Raw genomic sequence first — 16,336 nt, forward strand, 5'->3', positions numbered from 1 at the left:
AATAGAATGGGCAATTCATGTCTTAAAAAATGCGAGTAAAGGTCACCACTAAGTCTTTGTGACAAAAAATAGGGTCCAATTAAGTGATCTACAATTCCGACCCACGCGTTAACGAAGCATTTCTCTTGAAAACCTCGTTCGATTTTGACGTGAGGATTACTATCAGATCAATAATGTTGATTGCGAAAAGTAATTAAATCACCGTGACCAAATCCAGCTTCATCCATAAAAAGAATGGACCGTATAAAATTACCATTTTCATTATAACGATTTCTAATCGACTTGCAGAAATATAAACGAGCCACAGGATCTACCAGAGAAAGGACTTGGACCTTTTGGTAATGATAGGGGTAGAGAACTTGATCTTTTAAACCCTCATGTGTTAAGCCTCTTGGAATATTTTCTTGAATCGCAATTTGTCTAACACTTGTGATCAGATTATTTTCAATGGCATTCAAGACTCGTAGTTCTACTGCAGGTTTCCGAATCCTTCGCGGACGTCCTGCCTCAAGACGTCTTATTTTAAAAGATTGAAGTTCTCCCAGTTTTTGATGAATGTTACTGAACATCTGTGAATTAGGGATTCTCCTATTTGGAAATGTTTCATCGTTCAAACATCTTGCAGCACATGCATCGCCTCCAGTTAAACCATAATAATGATGCATATCATGTAGTTCAACGTTAGAATAATAATTATTATTCATTTTATCTTACTGTTAGTCTTGATTTTAGAGAAAATTGTCTTATAGATCTCTCCATTTCTTACGATGCACTTGTTTTCGTGGCAAGCTTTATTAAAATTTCGGGTATTTTTTCACGTTCCATGACACTTTGCGTGTACTATTGAAAATCTATATTACTCGACAACGGAGCCTTATTTCGAAATTGACAAAAAGCACCTTTTTAACTTAGAAAACCATGCTTTTTCATTTCATGTAGTCAAAATGTAAGAAAGGTTACTAGCAAAAAAGTTAGTGCCCAAAATACCTTAAGCCGGCCCTGTTTAATACACATCTAAAAAGGATTTTTAAATTTAGTTTGAATTTTCTAATTTACCATAAAAATTTGAATTAACAATCAAAATTTCACGACTTTATCTCAAACCGTTTCGAATATATCGATAAAAAACCATCTTTAGGGTTCACTTTTTAAAAGGGCCCAGCTCCCTTAGGCTCCATTTGCCGCCCTAAGTTTCTATGAAGTTCTCTGCCTATTTGTTGTCGTAAAATCACCCCCTGAAATGTTTACCTCTAATTTCCGGACACCCTGTATATATCGTATTTTTGTTTTGTTTTGTTCCTGATTTTTTCGTACTCCCTCGTTTTTTGCCGTACTGTGAATTTCTTTGCAATTATATTAACATAATATTGAATATTTAATTAAAATGGGATATATTATTAATCATGCCTTCAACGTTAACGGAAAAATATCTGTATGTAGTATATTGAAACTACAAAGCGGTCATTATTCCTATACAGTGGTTCCAAAAATGTGGGCAATATCCCTAAAATGGAAAGTTAATGAAACTTAATGAATTTTGGGTCACTTGTGTGTCATAGGTTAATAAGATAGCATCTAACACTTTTTGCTACATGTTCAGGGTAACGGAGGGCAGGCTACCTTCAACTTCTTTACCTCTAAATTTTTAAGATCTTGGGTTTTTAACCGTTATGTGGTTTACTGGGTTTCTGGCGTATCTAAGAAAAAAAGATTCTCTTGGTTGATCTACGTTAACCGAACCGTTTCCAGAAAAATACAATTTTATTATCGGACATATTTTGCAAAAATAACTGCATTTTACGTGTATTTTTTGCTCCACCAATTAGATACCAATATAAACAACATTTTGCGTTAAAGTTGTTAAAAATAAATTCATTGCTTTAAAATACATTAATTCCGTTATTCAACTAGAAGGAAAGTTATTTCAAAAATACCATTTTCGATATCAATTTTTGAGGAGCTGCATTTCCATAAGGGTGAGTTTTTGAAAAACATGTTATAAACATAAGTCATTTCCGAGATATAGCCCACATTTTTGGAAACGCCCTGTAGAACCAAAGTGACCGTTTAGCGATACCATCTGAAAGAAATTTTAACACTTATACTAACATAAAGCCCGAAACAATTTAATTTAAAAAAAAAGTAAAAATAGCAAGCAGACGTTTACTTACATTAAACTTCAAAGTCACCAATAGTGAATTTGTTTTTGAGCGTGTTGGAAGCCGTGATGCAAGGACCTTCGGGACTGGTTAATTGCTCCTGATTTAGAATAAATTGGGATCGTTAAAATTAAGCGAGGACACTAGCATACAATGGATTTGTACAGTGATTAATCCTCCACTGTTAGCTGTATTAGTGTGTATGGCAGTGCTTTAGAGTAAAAAACTGGTGTGGTGTTTTACATTTGAATCATAGTAGCACATTAAGCGCGGCAAACGAGCACTTACATCAACATCAGTTATCATTTCTTTGGTAGAAACAGTAGTATCAATCCTTCTAATTGAGCCTTCATGAATGTTAATATCCATTTTGAGAATTTGGTATCGTCGCAGCAGGAATACTATAGGTATCGGAAGAATTCCCGCAAGAATCATCGCTCCAGCCACCACAAGGACCCATCCAGGATAGGGAGTTTTTACTGCCGCCCCCTAAATATATCCAAGTACTCTAAATTAAGCAAAAAAAAATCAATAAAATTCATACCTTCTCCGCACTCCAAACTGAATACTCAGGATGCTTGATCACCATTGAGACTATCGACCACACCAATATAACAATCATAATCCCAGGTGCAAGAAATCGCCAGGTTATTTGCCAATACCATCCAGGCCTGACACCAGTCATTTCATAGATATCGTTAGTAAACCTCTGATGCCCATAGACGTACATCACTGCAATCATTTCCATTAAGGCCAAGACGATTAAACCGATAGTTCCTGCGAAGGAGTCGAACATCGTAAGCCAGTATTCGCCTGCTCCAGTTGTGAAGATGAGCCCAATGAAGAAGCACAATAAACAGAGAGTACCTGAAAAAAAAATCATTATGTATATTAGCTGTTCGTTAAGTTTTAAACTAGTGAGGCTACTGACCGGCGTTCAGATCCACTATTTTCAAACCAAAAACTAATCTTGAACTCAAAAAATGTTAAGAACTTGAGGAAAAATGATTGATGTCATGGAAAATTTACGGGGAGAATAAAGTTCCTTTTAAGTTGGAAATGGAGGCTCGCCATTGACTGACTCAAAGTTCTGTTTTCACAAAAGCCATTTTCCCAGTAAACTTACCCGAAATTCATTAAATTGGGTCTTAGAATTTTAGTGGTACCATCAGGATAGACTCACCCGTAATATATTGTTTGCTGATTCTCTTTAATATTTCAATATCGAATATTGTGCAGAGCATGCCTTCGAGCATTCCAATTTGAGATCCGATGCCCAGTGAGAGTAACATAACGAAGAACAGAATGGCCCAGAATGGTGCGAAAGGTAACTTAACTATGGCTTCTGTGAATACTATAAATGCCAGGCCGGTACCCTCTGCAGCCTGAAAAATAAATTTCGATGATAATTTCATATGACGAGGAACCCAATAAGTGGGACGTTTGAACCGGTATTTGAATACATGAAAATACGTGGCAACACGCAGGGAAAGTAACAGAGGAATAGTATATCGCTCAACAAGTGATGAAATGAGCATTTTCTATCACTAAGAACGCAATTTATCGAACGAGGCGGTCCCGAGTTGAGTAATGTTCTTGCGTTCAAGAAATTGATTTTCGATTAGTAAAACACTAAACGATATTCATGTGTATTATGACGTGATTTTCTGAAGATATTTCAAGGAACATAACCAAGTTTAAATTTAATAATTTTCGAAAAAAATAACGATAGAACTATCAACGCTTAAAAAAATAACTCTATAAACTACTATAATATTATGTTTTTTTTATATTTGAACTGTATCCCATTCACTTCCTGACAGTGCGCAAGTCGCGATTAAAATTCCTTAAAAACTTTTCTTATCATATGAGGAGTTATTTAAATACACCCTATGTTTCAAACAACCCCATAAAAAATCAATAGGGGTAAGGCCAGGCGATATAACAGACCACCTTAATGGCAAGTGTACAGAATTCTCCAACGAAAAGTTGACCCCTCTGTCCTTAGTCTGGAAAAATAAGGATTTATCGGAAAATTCCCAAAACACATCAAAACAGTTTTTAAAGGGGGACGGCCGCAAATTCAAGGCCTTTCAAGACTACATTCAATGATGCAATGCCATTCAATATTCATCGGTTGATTTTTTAGGAAAACAGCTGTAATTTTTGTAAAAAATGCAAAATAAAGTGAATTAAAAATACGTAAATGATGAAAAAACGTATTTGTTGATAGGAAATTGTTTTTTTTTTCATTTTGCGCTCACAAACAGGTTTGAGTTGAATTATACAGGGTGTTTGGTTTGCCGATACACATCCGAAAGAGGGTGCTAGGTAAGATGAATGTGAACGTATTTGACCATATATACTATTATACAAGGTGTCATGCATTCCCAGATATCGCCATTTTTCCGAATTTTACCAAATTCGCTGTTTACTTCCGTGTAAGTTACGATAAAAATTTAATAGAACATTTGTTGTGACGTATCCATTTCTGCATAAACATGAATATGAATTTTATCGATGTCAAACATGTAGTAGTATCTGCATATGAAAAAAAAATTGATGCTTTAAAATTCCAAAAATGAATTTCTCTAATATCAAATCTTGACTTTGTAAGTAAATAAAGAGAAAGATGAAAATGGAAGAGTCGTTCAAATATCTTTAAAAACTTCTTTTACCATTGCTCTTTCGAATGATGTATTGAAAGGCGCAGACTTAATGCTCCAAAAGGTATTTAATTAAAAAAGAAAAAAAATTGCAGAAAAAATGCTTAGGGCAATTTGACAAATCGAATAAAAACTTATTAAGTAATTATTATTTATGTAAATTATACTATTTACTTATAACTAATTATTATTCTCAAAATGGGATTCACCGTTTTTGATACAACATTGACATCTTCGTCTTATCTCTGCTGTGGTTACTTCTGGCCTCATTTCAGCCTTCATTAGTTTTGCTGCATCCTATCAATTCTTTGAATGAGATGCTTTCAATCATGAATTTCCTCGTAGTATACCAGTTCCTTCATTCGTCCCTAGATATGATAGTCACCTGGGGTGAGATCTGGAGATCTGGCAGGCCATAATATCAGTCCATTTTGTCCTATCCAACTTTCAGGAAATTGATTATTTAAAGACTCTTTTATTGTTCTCTGATAATGGGCCGTACATCCATCGTTTTGAAATATGATTTTCGCTCTTACATCTAAAGGCACTTCGTCCAAAATATCTGGTAGAATATTTCTTAAAAATTCTAAATAATTTGATATCGATAAAATTCGTATTCAAGTTTATGAAAAAATGGATAGAGTCGCAACAAATGTTCTATTAAATTTTTATTGTAATTTACACGGAAGTAAACAGCGAATTTGGTGAAGTTCGGAACAATGACGATATCTGGAAATGCGTGACGCTTTGTATAATAGTATATATTGTCAAATACTTTCACAATCTTACCTACCACTCTCTTTCGGATGTGTATCGGTAAACCAAATACCCTGTATATGTAAAAATAAAAGAATAAATAAATAAATGAAAATTATTAAAAACTGTTTATAAGCATCAAATCGAAGACAAACCAAGTTTCTATCAATCCAATTCACTACAAACAAGTTTTTCCATTGTTTACGTACTATTTAACTGAGTTTGTATTTCATTTTTTACGAAACTTATAGCTGTTTTTGTCAGAAACTAATCGATCGACTATAAGTCACATTACACCATTGAATGTAATTTTGAAAAACTTTGCATGTGAAGTGTGACCCCTCGTGTCATTTAATACTGTTGAAAAAGTTGCTGTAACGCGCATAAGGGTGAAGTTTGGGGGCTGAATTTTATATGAAAATTCGTCCCATTCAAAAACTGTTTTGCCTTGTATTGGGATTTGTTTAAAAAGTCCTTATTTTTCAACATTAAGGGAGGGACACTTTTTAGTTGAACGACTCTTTATACACAATATCAAAAAAACAGTCAACAATCAACATTCAAAAATACTCCCATAATGGTAAAGGTGCATTCATGGGTTGCTGTTAAACTTTTTCCTTTCTAGGCGAAAGTTAACGTTATGAGATTTTCACGTTTTAACGATGAAAATCATATTTCCGGTGAGGTTAAAGTAAAATAAAAATAATCTATTTTAGACTTGACAGTAGAATTTTTCCAGTACGATTTTAACCGGATCAAGCTGTAAGTATACAAAACGTTCGAAGTTGATCAGTGAATTAGCTCGAGCTGTGCTAAATGGAGTTCTGTAATTTTTAAATTACATCACTGACTGCGCGTTGAAGTACCAAAAGTAAAAATAAATAAAGGTCTTTTATCGCCTCTTTAACATGCCATTCAAGTGCGTCCATCAACGTCCATGCGAGCGAAGAATCGAGGAGTGAGTTAGAAAATTAACGTAAACAAAAATATTTATAGGTAATATTCACTGGTGCTACTCACTGATATATTCAAAAGAGAAAAGGTCTTGCTATGAAAAATTTTATTCAGCAATAAGTGATTTTTTCAATATTGAAATATTGAAAACTGTCTGAAAACGGTTCAGACTTTTCTAGGAATTCCGGAGTCCTGCAATAAAGTATGCTAAAAGTTAATACACTCTGGGGACCCCGGTATTATCAAAGCTTGAAATTCAAAGGATAGCGGCTGTACAGTTTACTGTTAGCTAATAAACATATCTGGAATTTCCCGAGAAGTCTTAGAACCATGCAATATCGGCCGCACATGTGCCATTGTCCAAAATTCAACATCTAGGGTTGCAAGAGGTACATATTGGTAACCGTAAATTCAGAGACTGACAAAGGGCTAGTTCCTGGTTCCCATGAAACCCAAGTTTATGGTCACTAAAAGAAATTGGACTGAGTGACGATGGGAATTTCCAGCCGTCTTGTTGGACTAACGGTTCAACCCCCTCCTGTAGGGGTGACCGAGATCTGGGGACAAGGGAGAACCGAAGAGACCAATTCAAGTCAGTTCCGGCCGCGTTTTCTGAGGAGAATGATTTGCAATCAACCCTAGTATCGCTCGGTACATATGCAGTGTACCAGCGTAACGTACAGTTCATATACAAGCAAGGTGTGGTTTCATCACTCAAGGGACACAATTACAAAATCTTGCAACCCAATCAAACTAGTTATTCTTGGAAATACCAGTAGCTAGTTATTCTTCAAACATCAACCAAGTATAGTCTTTTACAACCTGTTTTACTTGGACCTGTGAGTTACATTATTTACGAAATAAAGTATTAAATAATCAAACAAGGATGCATAAATCCAGTTTCTCTCTATCTGGAAAAAACGAGAGTGGTCCTTTGGTATAAACTTAAACATAACCGGCCGCGGAAGCAGATACCACTAAGTTACACCAGTGTCCTGGAGAGGTACAACAGTCTATCCAGAGTACAAAAACTAATAGAAAATTTCTTAATATGCTTAATATCTGGAAGTTTTCTGATATTGTTTTAAAGTATTCAATCATTTTTAACTTAAAAAATTCGTATAAAAACTGGTGTATTCATTACGGTTAATATTTGGAAGCATTTATGCCAGACTCTGGATTTGGTCTCGCTTAAATATCTCGTAAACGTTTCCTTTGTACTTGTTCAGGATTGAGTTCAAAGTTGTTGTTAGTAATTAGCATTATTTAGTTTATCATAGTTACCGCGCACCCAGAGGCAACGCCTATGAATGTTAAGCACGTGGCACCACTTCAAAACGATCTAATGTGGGAAATCTTTGTCTTAATAATGATGGTTCCTCGAAAGGGACAAAGATTTTGCTCAAGTGTCTTTGATGGCCTTAGCACCACGTGTTCAACGACGAAATTAAGGGCACCCTCGTTGTAAAAGGAGGGTTTCTCCTGAAGTACGCCTATGGGTGCCGATACCTGAATGTAGTTTAAGATTCTAAGGAAGAGCTTTGAGTTTTTTTGAAAAAACCACCGCTACGGTGAGAACACTGCAACGATTCCATAATCACCACCATTTAAAGTAAACGGTGCATCATTATATAATCCAAAGTGAAGAAAGAAACGTTTTTTATTCTCTACAGTCCTAAAATTCGAAAGGCAAATTTCTTTCAATTCAAAACAGTACTTTTGAATTAGAATTGGCTCTCTTATGTTAAGCGATTATGGCTGGTCATTCGAAAGTTTTGCGATAAATATTTGTAATCCTATTTGTGATTTTAATGATTTTTTAATTATCTGTTCCCATGGGCTCTAATGACGTGCTCCAATTGTTGCCAAAAATAAATTAATGTACTACATATACATGTATGACCAGTTCACGGTGAACCATTGAGAGTGTGCAAGTGGGAGAAGGGCCGCATGAGGCTTAAATGCCTCCCACAAAGGGCAATGAAGTGGGTTGCGAGGCTAGCGGCTGACGTGGGTGGAATCAATCCAGCGTTCCCAGAATTCTTCATTTCAGAATTGCTACTAATGCAAGTTGTAGCGATAGATGAATATTTATTTTCTTCATTTATTTACATTGCTGCTCTTTGCTGAGATATGTTTAAAAATATTCGTTCAACAACGGCAGCGAACTCGATACTCATCTAAAACATCGAAATGGAAACCTCGGTTGTACTGACTCCGCCCATATCAGCCGCTAGTTTCACATCCCACTTCATTGGTCTTTGACAGTAATATACTAAACTTATGCGCTCTTTCTCGCGATGGTAATAGATTTTCCACGAAAATTACTGCATTGCGTGTCTCCAGTCTACCTATACGTCTTTCTATACATAATGCCCTTTCCTTTTTGGCCCTATCTTGCCGAATGAAAAACTCCAATTGCACATTTAAGGGCTCTCGGGACCCAATATACTCTCGGTGTACTAAGAGGACTTCAATTATGTCACCGATGCTCGATCAAGCAATCCCCTGTTGTTGACCCCGACGTAATTGCTCTCTAGTTTTTCCCATGTCTATATGCTTATGAGAATCCCTGTATATTATGGCCTGGTGTTCGTACAAAACTGTAATCTTTGCTGCCCACGATCGCCAACATTGAAATTTAAAACTCCTATCCTTCATCGATCTGAAAGTTTATACATTTTCACCCGAACGTGCAGATCTAGCGAAGAGTTTAATAAATGTCGACTAGGTAGGTACGTGGGATCACGACTAATTAAATTTACCATGAGACAATACCCGTTAACGCTTCTTAGCTCTGGCATTAATTGCGAACTATCTTCGTCCGCTTCTCTGGTCCTTTATCCTTTTTATAGTCTTAAGAATCTTAAGTCATTTGGAATATCACGGTATAAGGTCAAATGCTAACAATAAGTCTGCTTATATATCTATGTCATCAAAATCCGAGCTCACGCTGATTAAGCCTGTTTTGTTCATGCCGAACATTGAATGAATGGTGTCTAATACATCAGGAATCCCGAACTCGAATGATCCCCAATTTCTAAAAAACCATAATGTTCTTTGGTTAAAAAAGGTCATCGTTTCAATATTTATTTAAATTAAAATCTGATAAACACAATAAAGTAAAGAATGAATGTCTTTTGCAATGTGTTTCTGGATATCTACATAATGAATGAATTTGTAAGCCGTATGGGGAAAGGCATTAGCCAGTTAACCACAAATTTTCGAGGATCGAAATGGACTTTTGGTGGCCATGATAGCATAGTCGTGTTGTAAAACATATTATTACATATTATTATATATTAAACATTATATTATATGTTAAACATATAATTATATGTTAGAACAACTATGCTGCCATGGCAACGAAGTGTATAACATTTAATTCGTTGACTACAGACAAGAAGCGACCATTTATTATACAGGGTTTTTCAGAATAAGTCTCTCAACTGCTTAGAATGGGTTCCTGTGTTCCAAATAAGAAGTAAAGTCCATACGAATATGATCCCGTTTTCGTTCCCTGCCTGAAATACGGGGTGACTCAAAATTATTATTATTTAAGATTTTTCCTGATAAGTCTGTGCCGGCGTTAAGTGGTCTTATGAAAATTGGGAAGCGCAAATTACTTATAAACACGCGTCTTTTAAAAGGAAAGCAATGTTTTAAAAATGGCGTCCCCATTGATTTAACCCTGAACGCTACTGATTTTAAAAAAATTAAAATAATTTTCTGAACCCTTCGTTTTCCTCTGAAAAAAGAAATTTTTTGTTATCATTTTCATGGAAAAAAACATTATACGCCAACTAATATTAAAACTACAAGACTAAATTAAATACTTGACGTTATTTCTAAAAGAGCAACCGAAATGAGGTGTTGAAGATCCACCTGCGAAAATGCACGCGCCGGCCCTTTTTCGCATATTTTTTCTTTGAAGAATCCCTGATGTATTTTTTATTTTATTAAACAAATGAATCATGCAATTTCACAGTTGCAAATTCTTGCGTTTTGTTTTTTCCATGAAAAAAGTTAAAGATATAAAAAATATTCAAGATATGTACTTCTTTCACAGAAATGCGAAGCATTGAGGAAATTATTTTTATTTCTTTTTAAATCAGTGATGTATCATATTTTTCGCATAAAATGTTGAGGGTCACATCAATAAAAATAAAATAAAAACGCTATCGATAAAATTAAAAACATTGTTTTTCACTTAAAAGGTGTGTCTCTGCTTCTATTTTACAATTCCCAATTTTCATAAGCATATTTAATGCAGGACTATTAAGGAAATACTTAAAAAATGATAATTTTCTATTTCCCTATATTTAATAAACGAAGCGAAAACAGACCCAAGTGCGCATGAATTTTATTGCTGATCTCGGTCACAGGGACCTACAGTAAGAAAGTCCCTGTGGTAGGTCTAGGTAGACTTATTCTGACACACCCTGCATAGAATCGGTGGCATTTTACGCTGCATGATTTTTTTAGATAATATATTTGTAGGTTTTTCTTTCGTTGCCTAGGGATTGATGATTAAAAGAGCTCTTATGTTGAGTTAGGGATCTTTAGGGACTTTCAAGTAATAATCGCGTGAACTTAACGACACGGATATATTATGCAAGTTTACAAAGCGCGGTCACGACCCTTGAGTCTCGAGTCGCCACCAGGAAAAGACCGACCAAAAAAGAGACCATCCCCGTTCTCCCAAGCCTTAGATATTGACATCCATGGTCGTAAACCATGACGTACCACGACTAGACAATACTTGAAGGTATCGGGACTGCTCTCCGCATGGAACCGTTACGTCTGGCACCCAGCCCTTGGCGAGGACTTCGTCAGAGGGAACCAGCGTTTCACTTCCCATGCCAACAAAGCATCGTGGAAAAAACCAAGGGTTCCGGATAACGCGAACCATGGGCGTAACCTGAGGGCAAATCGCTCTCGTGCCCATTCCCTAAACCTAACTTACAAAATATTTAGAAGCCACGTACAACTAAGCGATCTGAAAAGCGGATCCTACATATTTATTATTTTACATAAATTCATGAGATCATATCTGGATCATTTTAAATTAATTCAGGGGCTTCGACCTAACTAAAGTCCGAATGACGTCTTTCGTTTCATATGACTTTATAATGCCGAGCGAAACCTTTTAGTCTAAGAGGCTTGGTCTTGGTCTTACACAAGATACAATAATGAGTCCAAACTACAAGAAAAAGATCAAGACTAAACTTGCAGGACTGCAAGAAATACAGGACTTCTTCCTGCTAAGTACCCCATTAGTATTTATTAATTTTGATAATTAGATGTTCAATTAAATGTAACGAATACACTTTTTTTCTAACATTCGGCCACAGAGAAATAACCTCGGTTTAGTGTGTTGAGAAAAATACAAGAATGCAGGCAATCAGATATTTCAAGGTTTAATGCCTATACCGGCATTGAGCAATGCTGTTTTTCCCCATAACTCCTTGGTGTCTCTTTTGTCTATACCTGTCTGATGAGCGTCAAATAGTGTGAAACAGGTAACAATCACTGCAATTGTTTTCAGTTGCAATGTGGAAAGTTTCTCAATAAAGGAGTGAAGTTTCTAGTGATGATCACTGAGATTGGTGAAATGTTTTCAATTTAAACTATTTTCCGTAAGAAATAATCAGAAAAATAATTCAAGATGAATTCCATGTGATAATTACTCCAGAAGTTCAAATTTTGAAAATATCTGATAATACCTTACGATTCATAGTTGTCGGTGATTGAAAAATGCCAAATTTCATAAAGTTTACTGAAACGGTTTAGTTTGAGATTTTGGAAAATATGTAATTATCTGCGAGAACACAAAACGCGTGAACGGTACGTTTCCGTGTATTTTCCCGAAGGAGAAAATTTAGTCCGCCTTTTTGCCCGCTGTCCTTTCTTGGCAACGTCTTACCCTCTCAAAGTTGGCGATTTGATTTTCAGCAAGAAAATAATAATTAAGTAACGTTAATTGAGTGGAAAAAAAGAACTAAAAAATTTTCTGAAACAACGTATCAAACGCGTCGGGTTCCCACGGCACGGACAGTACTTGGCAAATGGGTGAGCACTGAGTGCAGTTGTCTGCCATTTTTTTTTAAGTTGATTTCAAAATATTTTAAATGCAATAATTGTTGGATAAGGTTGTTCTTTAAAATTTAGAAATTGAAAGGTTCTTCCAAAGAAACATGACGGGTGTTAGGTTCCCACAAGACAAGCCACGTTTATCGATTCGATGAGTGCAAAATTTGATTGTAAACACTGATTCGGAATATTTACAACTCAAACTTCCCTAATGAAAAAATTGCTTAATGCAATTCCTAAGAATAACCAACACTATAGCCTTCCGAGCCAACCTCTCAAAGTAACAGGTTCACTATTCTTAGAGTTTGGGAATTAATGTATGTTCTTGCCTGCCATAATCAGTTGGCGATATCAGAACGTTCTGAGAAAATAATTGCTCGACGATGCGATTACATCCGATAATCGAAACCTGAAAGTATTTTGGGGTAATAATATTTCATAGGTGCTGGGTTCCCACGACACGGGCCACGCACGAGAACCAGAACATACGCTTATTTGCCCTAATTACTAACAATATCTAAGAGAACGCCCAGATGCTGCCTTTTTTTCATAGTGCTCGCTTTGTGGATTAGTATCATTACCGTCAGTAAAATTACTGGGCAGCTTTCACTCTCAAAGCTCCTTTTGAAGTATGATTTGGAATAGATTTGGGGTTGGTGATAACTAGTTGGAGTAGGAATGATCTAAATTATGAGATCTCTATTGACCCGATTGATGTCCGGGCCAGGGTAAAAATGGAATTAAGAAATTAGTTTTGTATCAGATTGTTTAGAGCTTATTGAGGTCAGATAAAAATAGTACATAAAAAGCATTTGTTAATGGAGTTGAGTTTAATAAATACGGGAACCATAGAATCATTAGTCCATTAAAGAAAAATCTCTCATTAGCTTGAAACCTTGTTACTGTGTGTGTAACCTCCTATTACTATTTTCTTACACCAAATGACCATATTTAAAATTTAATTTGTTGAATATTTATATAAAATTCTTCTAATAAGTTATAAATGCTGTTAGAATTCTCTTACCTCATCCAATTCTTTCTCCAGAGAACAATTTGTAGCGTTTTGTCTGTAAAGAAAGGCAATTGTTAGTAATATTTAGATTTTCCATAAAGAAAAATACATTATAAGATCGAATTTATGATCAGGCATCTGTACCATTCCCCGTTGTAAAGAGAGAACAATTTGGCAATATGCCGAAATCAATAAGGCATTTGCTCTTGACCCAGTAAACCTTTAAAACGCAATTTTATAACTTTATACAGGGTGGCCTAACGAACATTTGGCACTTCGATTTTAAATGTTTGAAATGAAAATATGTAAAAACGGTCGGAGCGGTCATTTTTTTATGGTATCTTCAACCTTTCAGCTTCAGCCCTTAAGTAGGAGTAACAGTTACCCGCAAAATTTTTAATGAGAAGTAATGTTGAATGATACCTCACTTTAAATATAGTTTTACCTTGATTATAACTTCTAAGTGTTAAATCACCGCTATTATTCTCGTTGATATGACAGCTTGTCAAAGTCTCTGTGGAAAGAAGCTTTTAATTAATACTTAATTTGTCATGATAAGAGTTACAGACTTCACAATGAGGGTAGAAAGACCGTTAAGTGTGAGATACCACTAAATGTGAGTCGCGTTGATGGAGACGAATTTTACCCCTTAAATTTAAAGGGCACGTCTCTTTATTGGTAATTTGATCTTTAAACGACAGGGAGGAGGGAGTGCTCGCATTACCTTTCTGGTCAATTTACTAAATGCTTGAAATAATCGCTATTCCACGTCTATACCATAAAGTAAATTTTATTCAAAGCGTTATTTTACGTTAAGGAACTTATAGGGCGTAATTTGGTAGCATTCATGAATTATACAATTAGAGGTAAAATTCACCTCCGTCAAAACTATTCATTTATATCTTATGATCTTCCTATCGTCGTTTTGAATTCTGTAGCTTTTATCTTGATAAATTAATTATTAAGTAAGAGCCTTTTCCCCACAGATTTTGACAAGCTGTCATATCATCGAAGATAATGGCAGTGACTTCAAACATGGAGATTATGGTCAGGGTGCAACTACCTTTAAATGAAATATCCCTCGACACTCTTTACCGTTAAAAATTTTGGGGGTAAGTGGCACCACTGTTCGGGCTTTAAAGTTGAAGGGCTGAAAATAAAAAAGAAATTACCCCTCCAATAAAAAATCTACAGGTCCGAGCGTTTTTGCACATTTTCATTCTAATTACCGGAAATCAAGGCGCAAATTTTTCATTGGGCCACCTTGTACAATATACAGGGTGAGTCTTAAATAATGGGACACAGAGCAACGATGGATTTATGACATAAAAATAATGCAATATAGATAAATTTATGTTATACCAAAAGTTGAAAATAACTGAGATACAGGGTGCCAAAGTTGAAAAATTAAATTAAATTTTCCTCAATATCTCTGAAACCGTTCGGGATAATTTCACGAAATTTATTATATAGGGGTTTTTGGAGATGATCAATTCAAATTTATCGACGATTTCGGTGTATCTTCTAGAGGGTGCCACAATCGACAATTAGGAGTCATTTAAGCCATTTAAACTTTTTTGTGCCACGGCGTATGTCATTTTGTCCTCATAAAATTTGTTCCTCTACCTTTTCTAGTTAAAAAAGTTATACCTTATTGGTGTCGCTAGGAGCAACGGTTTTCGAGAAATTCAATTAAATAACTTAAATTCCCATTTTTTCTACTTGTTGACATGTAACAACAAAATTTTTTTGTATTGTTAAAAAAGCACAAAGATTATATGAAAACATTTTAATACTGTAGTTGGTCTTCTATTGACATATTTATTTAAGCTCCAAACGAATATTTTAACAATAACAAAAAAAATTATGACGTTACTTTATCTTAGTAGTCTATGATAAGCCCTGAAGGGATGCCGAAAGGCGATACTGGGGCGAAGAGGGGAGGTGGTTTTAGTGGGTAGGCGGGCGACATAATGGTCGGTCAAATCCCACGCTACCTGGTTGCACGTCGAAGCCAGGTGTCTTAAGAAGATTCCCACCTCCTCGAAAAAAAAAAAAGTAGTCTATGATAAAACAAATGAATGATATAACATATGAAAACAAAGATATGTCAAACAAAAATTCAGTTTCACTGCATTGTGTTTGTAAAGTATACAAATAAATTTACAATTTAATTAAAATAAAAAATTATTTGATAACTATTTCATAGGACCCTATGTATTACCACCCAAATTGAATGGTCCTCTGTACTTAGAGTTCCTCCAAAATGAACTAGGGAACCTTCTTGATGATGTGCCTCTGAATTTAAGGCAAGTAATGTTTTTTTGCAAGATGGCGCACCCGTACATTTTTCCCGTCCAGTAAGGGATTTGTTAAGTACACGTTTTGCCAATCGTTGTATAGGACGTGGATTTGAAATACCCTGGCCCCCACGTAGCCCCGACTTCGATCCTATGGACTTTTGTGTATGGTGTTACATGTAATCTTCCGTTTACCAAAATACAATAAATACACCTGAAAAATTATTTAAAAAAATTCAAAATACAGCCACATTATTTCGGAATGAACAATTGCTATTTAAAATAAAGAGGTCGTTCTGTAAAAGAATTGCAAAATGTATCCAAGTAAATGGTGGACACGTCGAACATTTATTGTCACAGAAAGATATGTTTAATTTTTAATTTTTTGTTATTGTT

The 16,336-nt window shown here is 35.3% G+C and overlaps 1 protein-coding gene across 1 annotated transcript in view; it reads right to left on the minus strand.

Moving 5' to 3' along the window:
- The window catches only part of LOC136346747 (sodium- and chloride-dependent transporter XTRP3), a 54,760-nt gene that overhangs the window by 17,258 nt on the left and 21,166 nt on the right, over positions 1–16,336 (minus strand). The window contains exons 6-10 of the mRNA XM_066296136.1: positions 13,653–13,695; positions 3,343–3,544; positions 2,704–3,026; positions 2,448–2,648; positions 2,172–2,259 (exon numbers count right to left, since the gene is read on the minus strand). Of these exons, the coding sequence (XP_066152233.1) occupies positions 2,173–2,259; positions 2,448–2,648; positions 2,704–3,026; positions 3,343–3,544; positions 13,653–13,695 (856 nt within the window). The 3' untranslated portion in view covers position 2,172. The remainder of the gene's footprint in view (positions 1–2,171; positions 2,260–2,447; positions 2,649–2,703; positions 3,027–3,342; positions 3,545–13,652; positions 13,696–16,336) is intronic.

The sequence above is a fragment of the Euwallacea fornicatus genome, chromosome 24 (genome assembly GCF_040115645.1).
Source record: "Euwallacea fornicatus isolate EFF26 chromosome 24, ASM4011564v1, whole genome shotgun sequence".
NCBI lineage: Eukaryota > Metazoa > Arthropoda > Insecta > Coleoptera > Curculionidae > Euwallacea > Euwallacea fornicatus.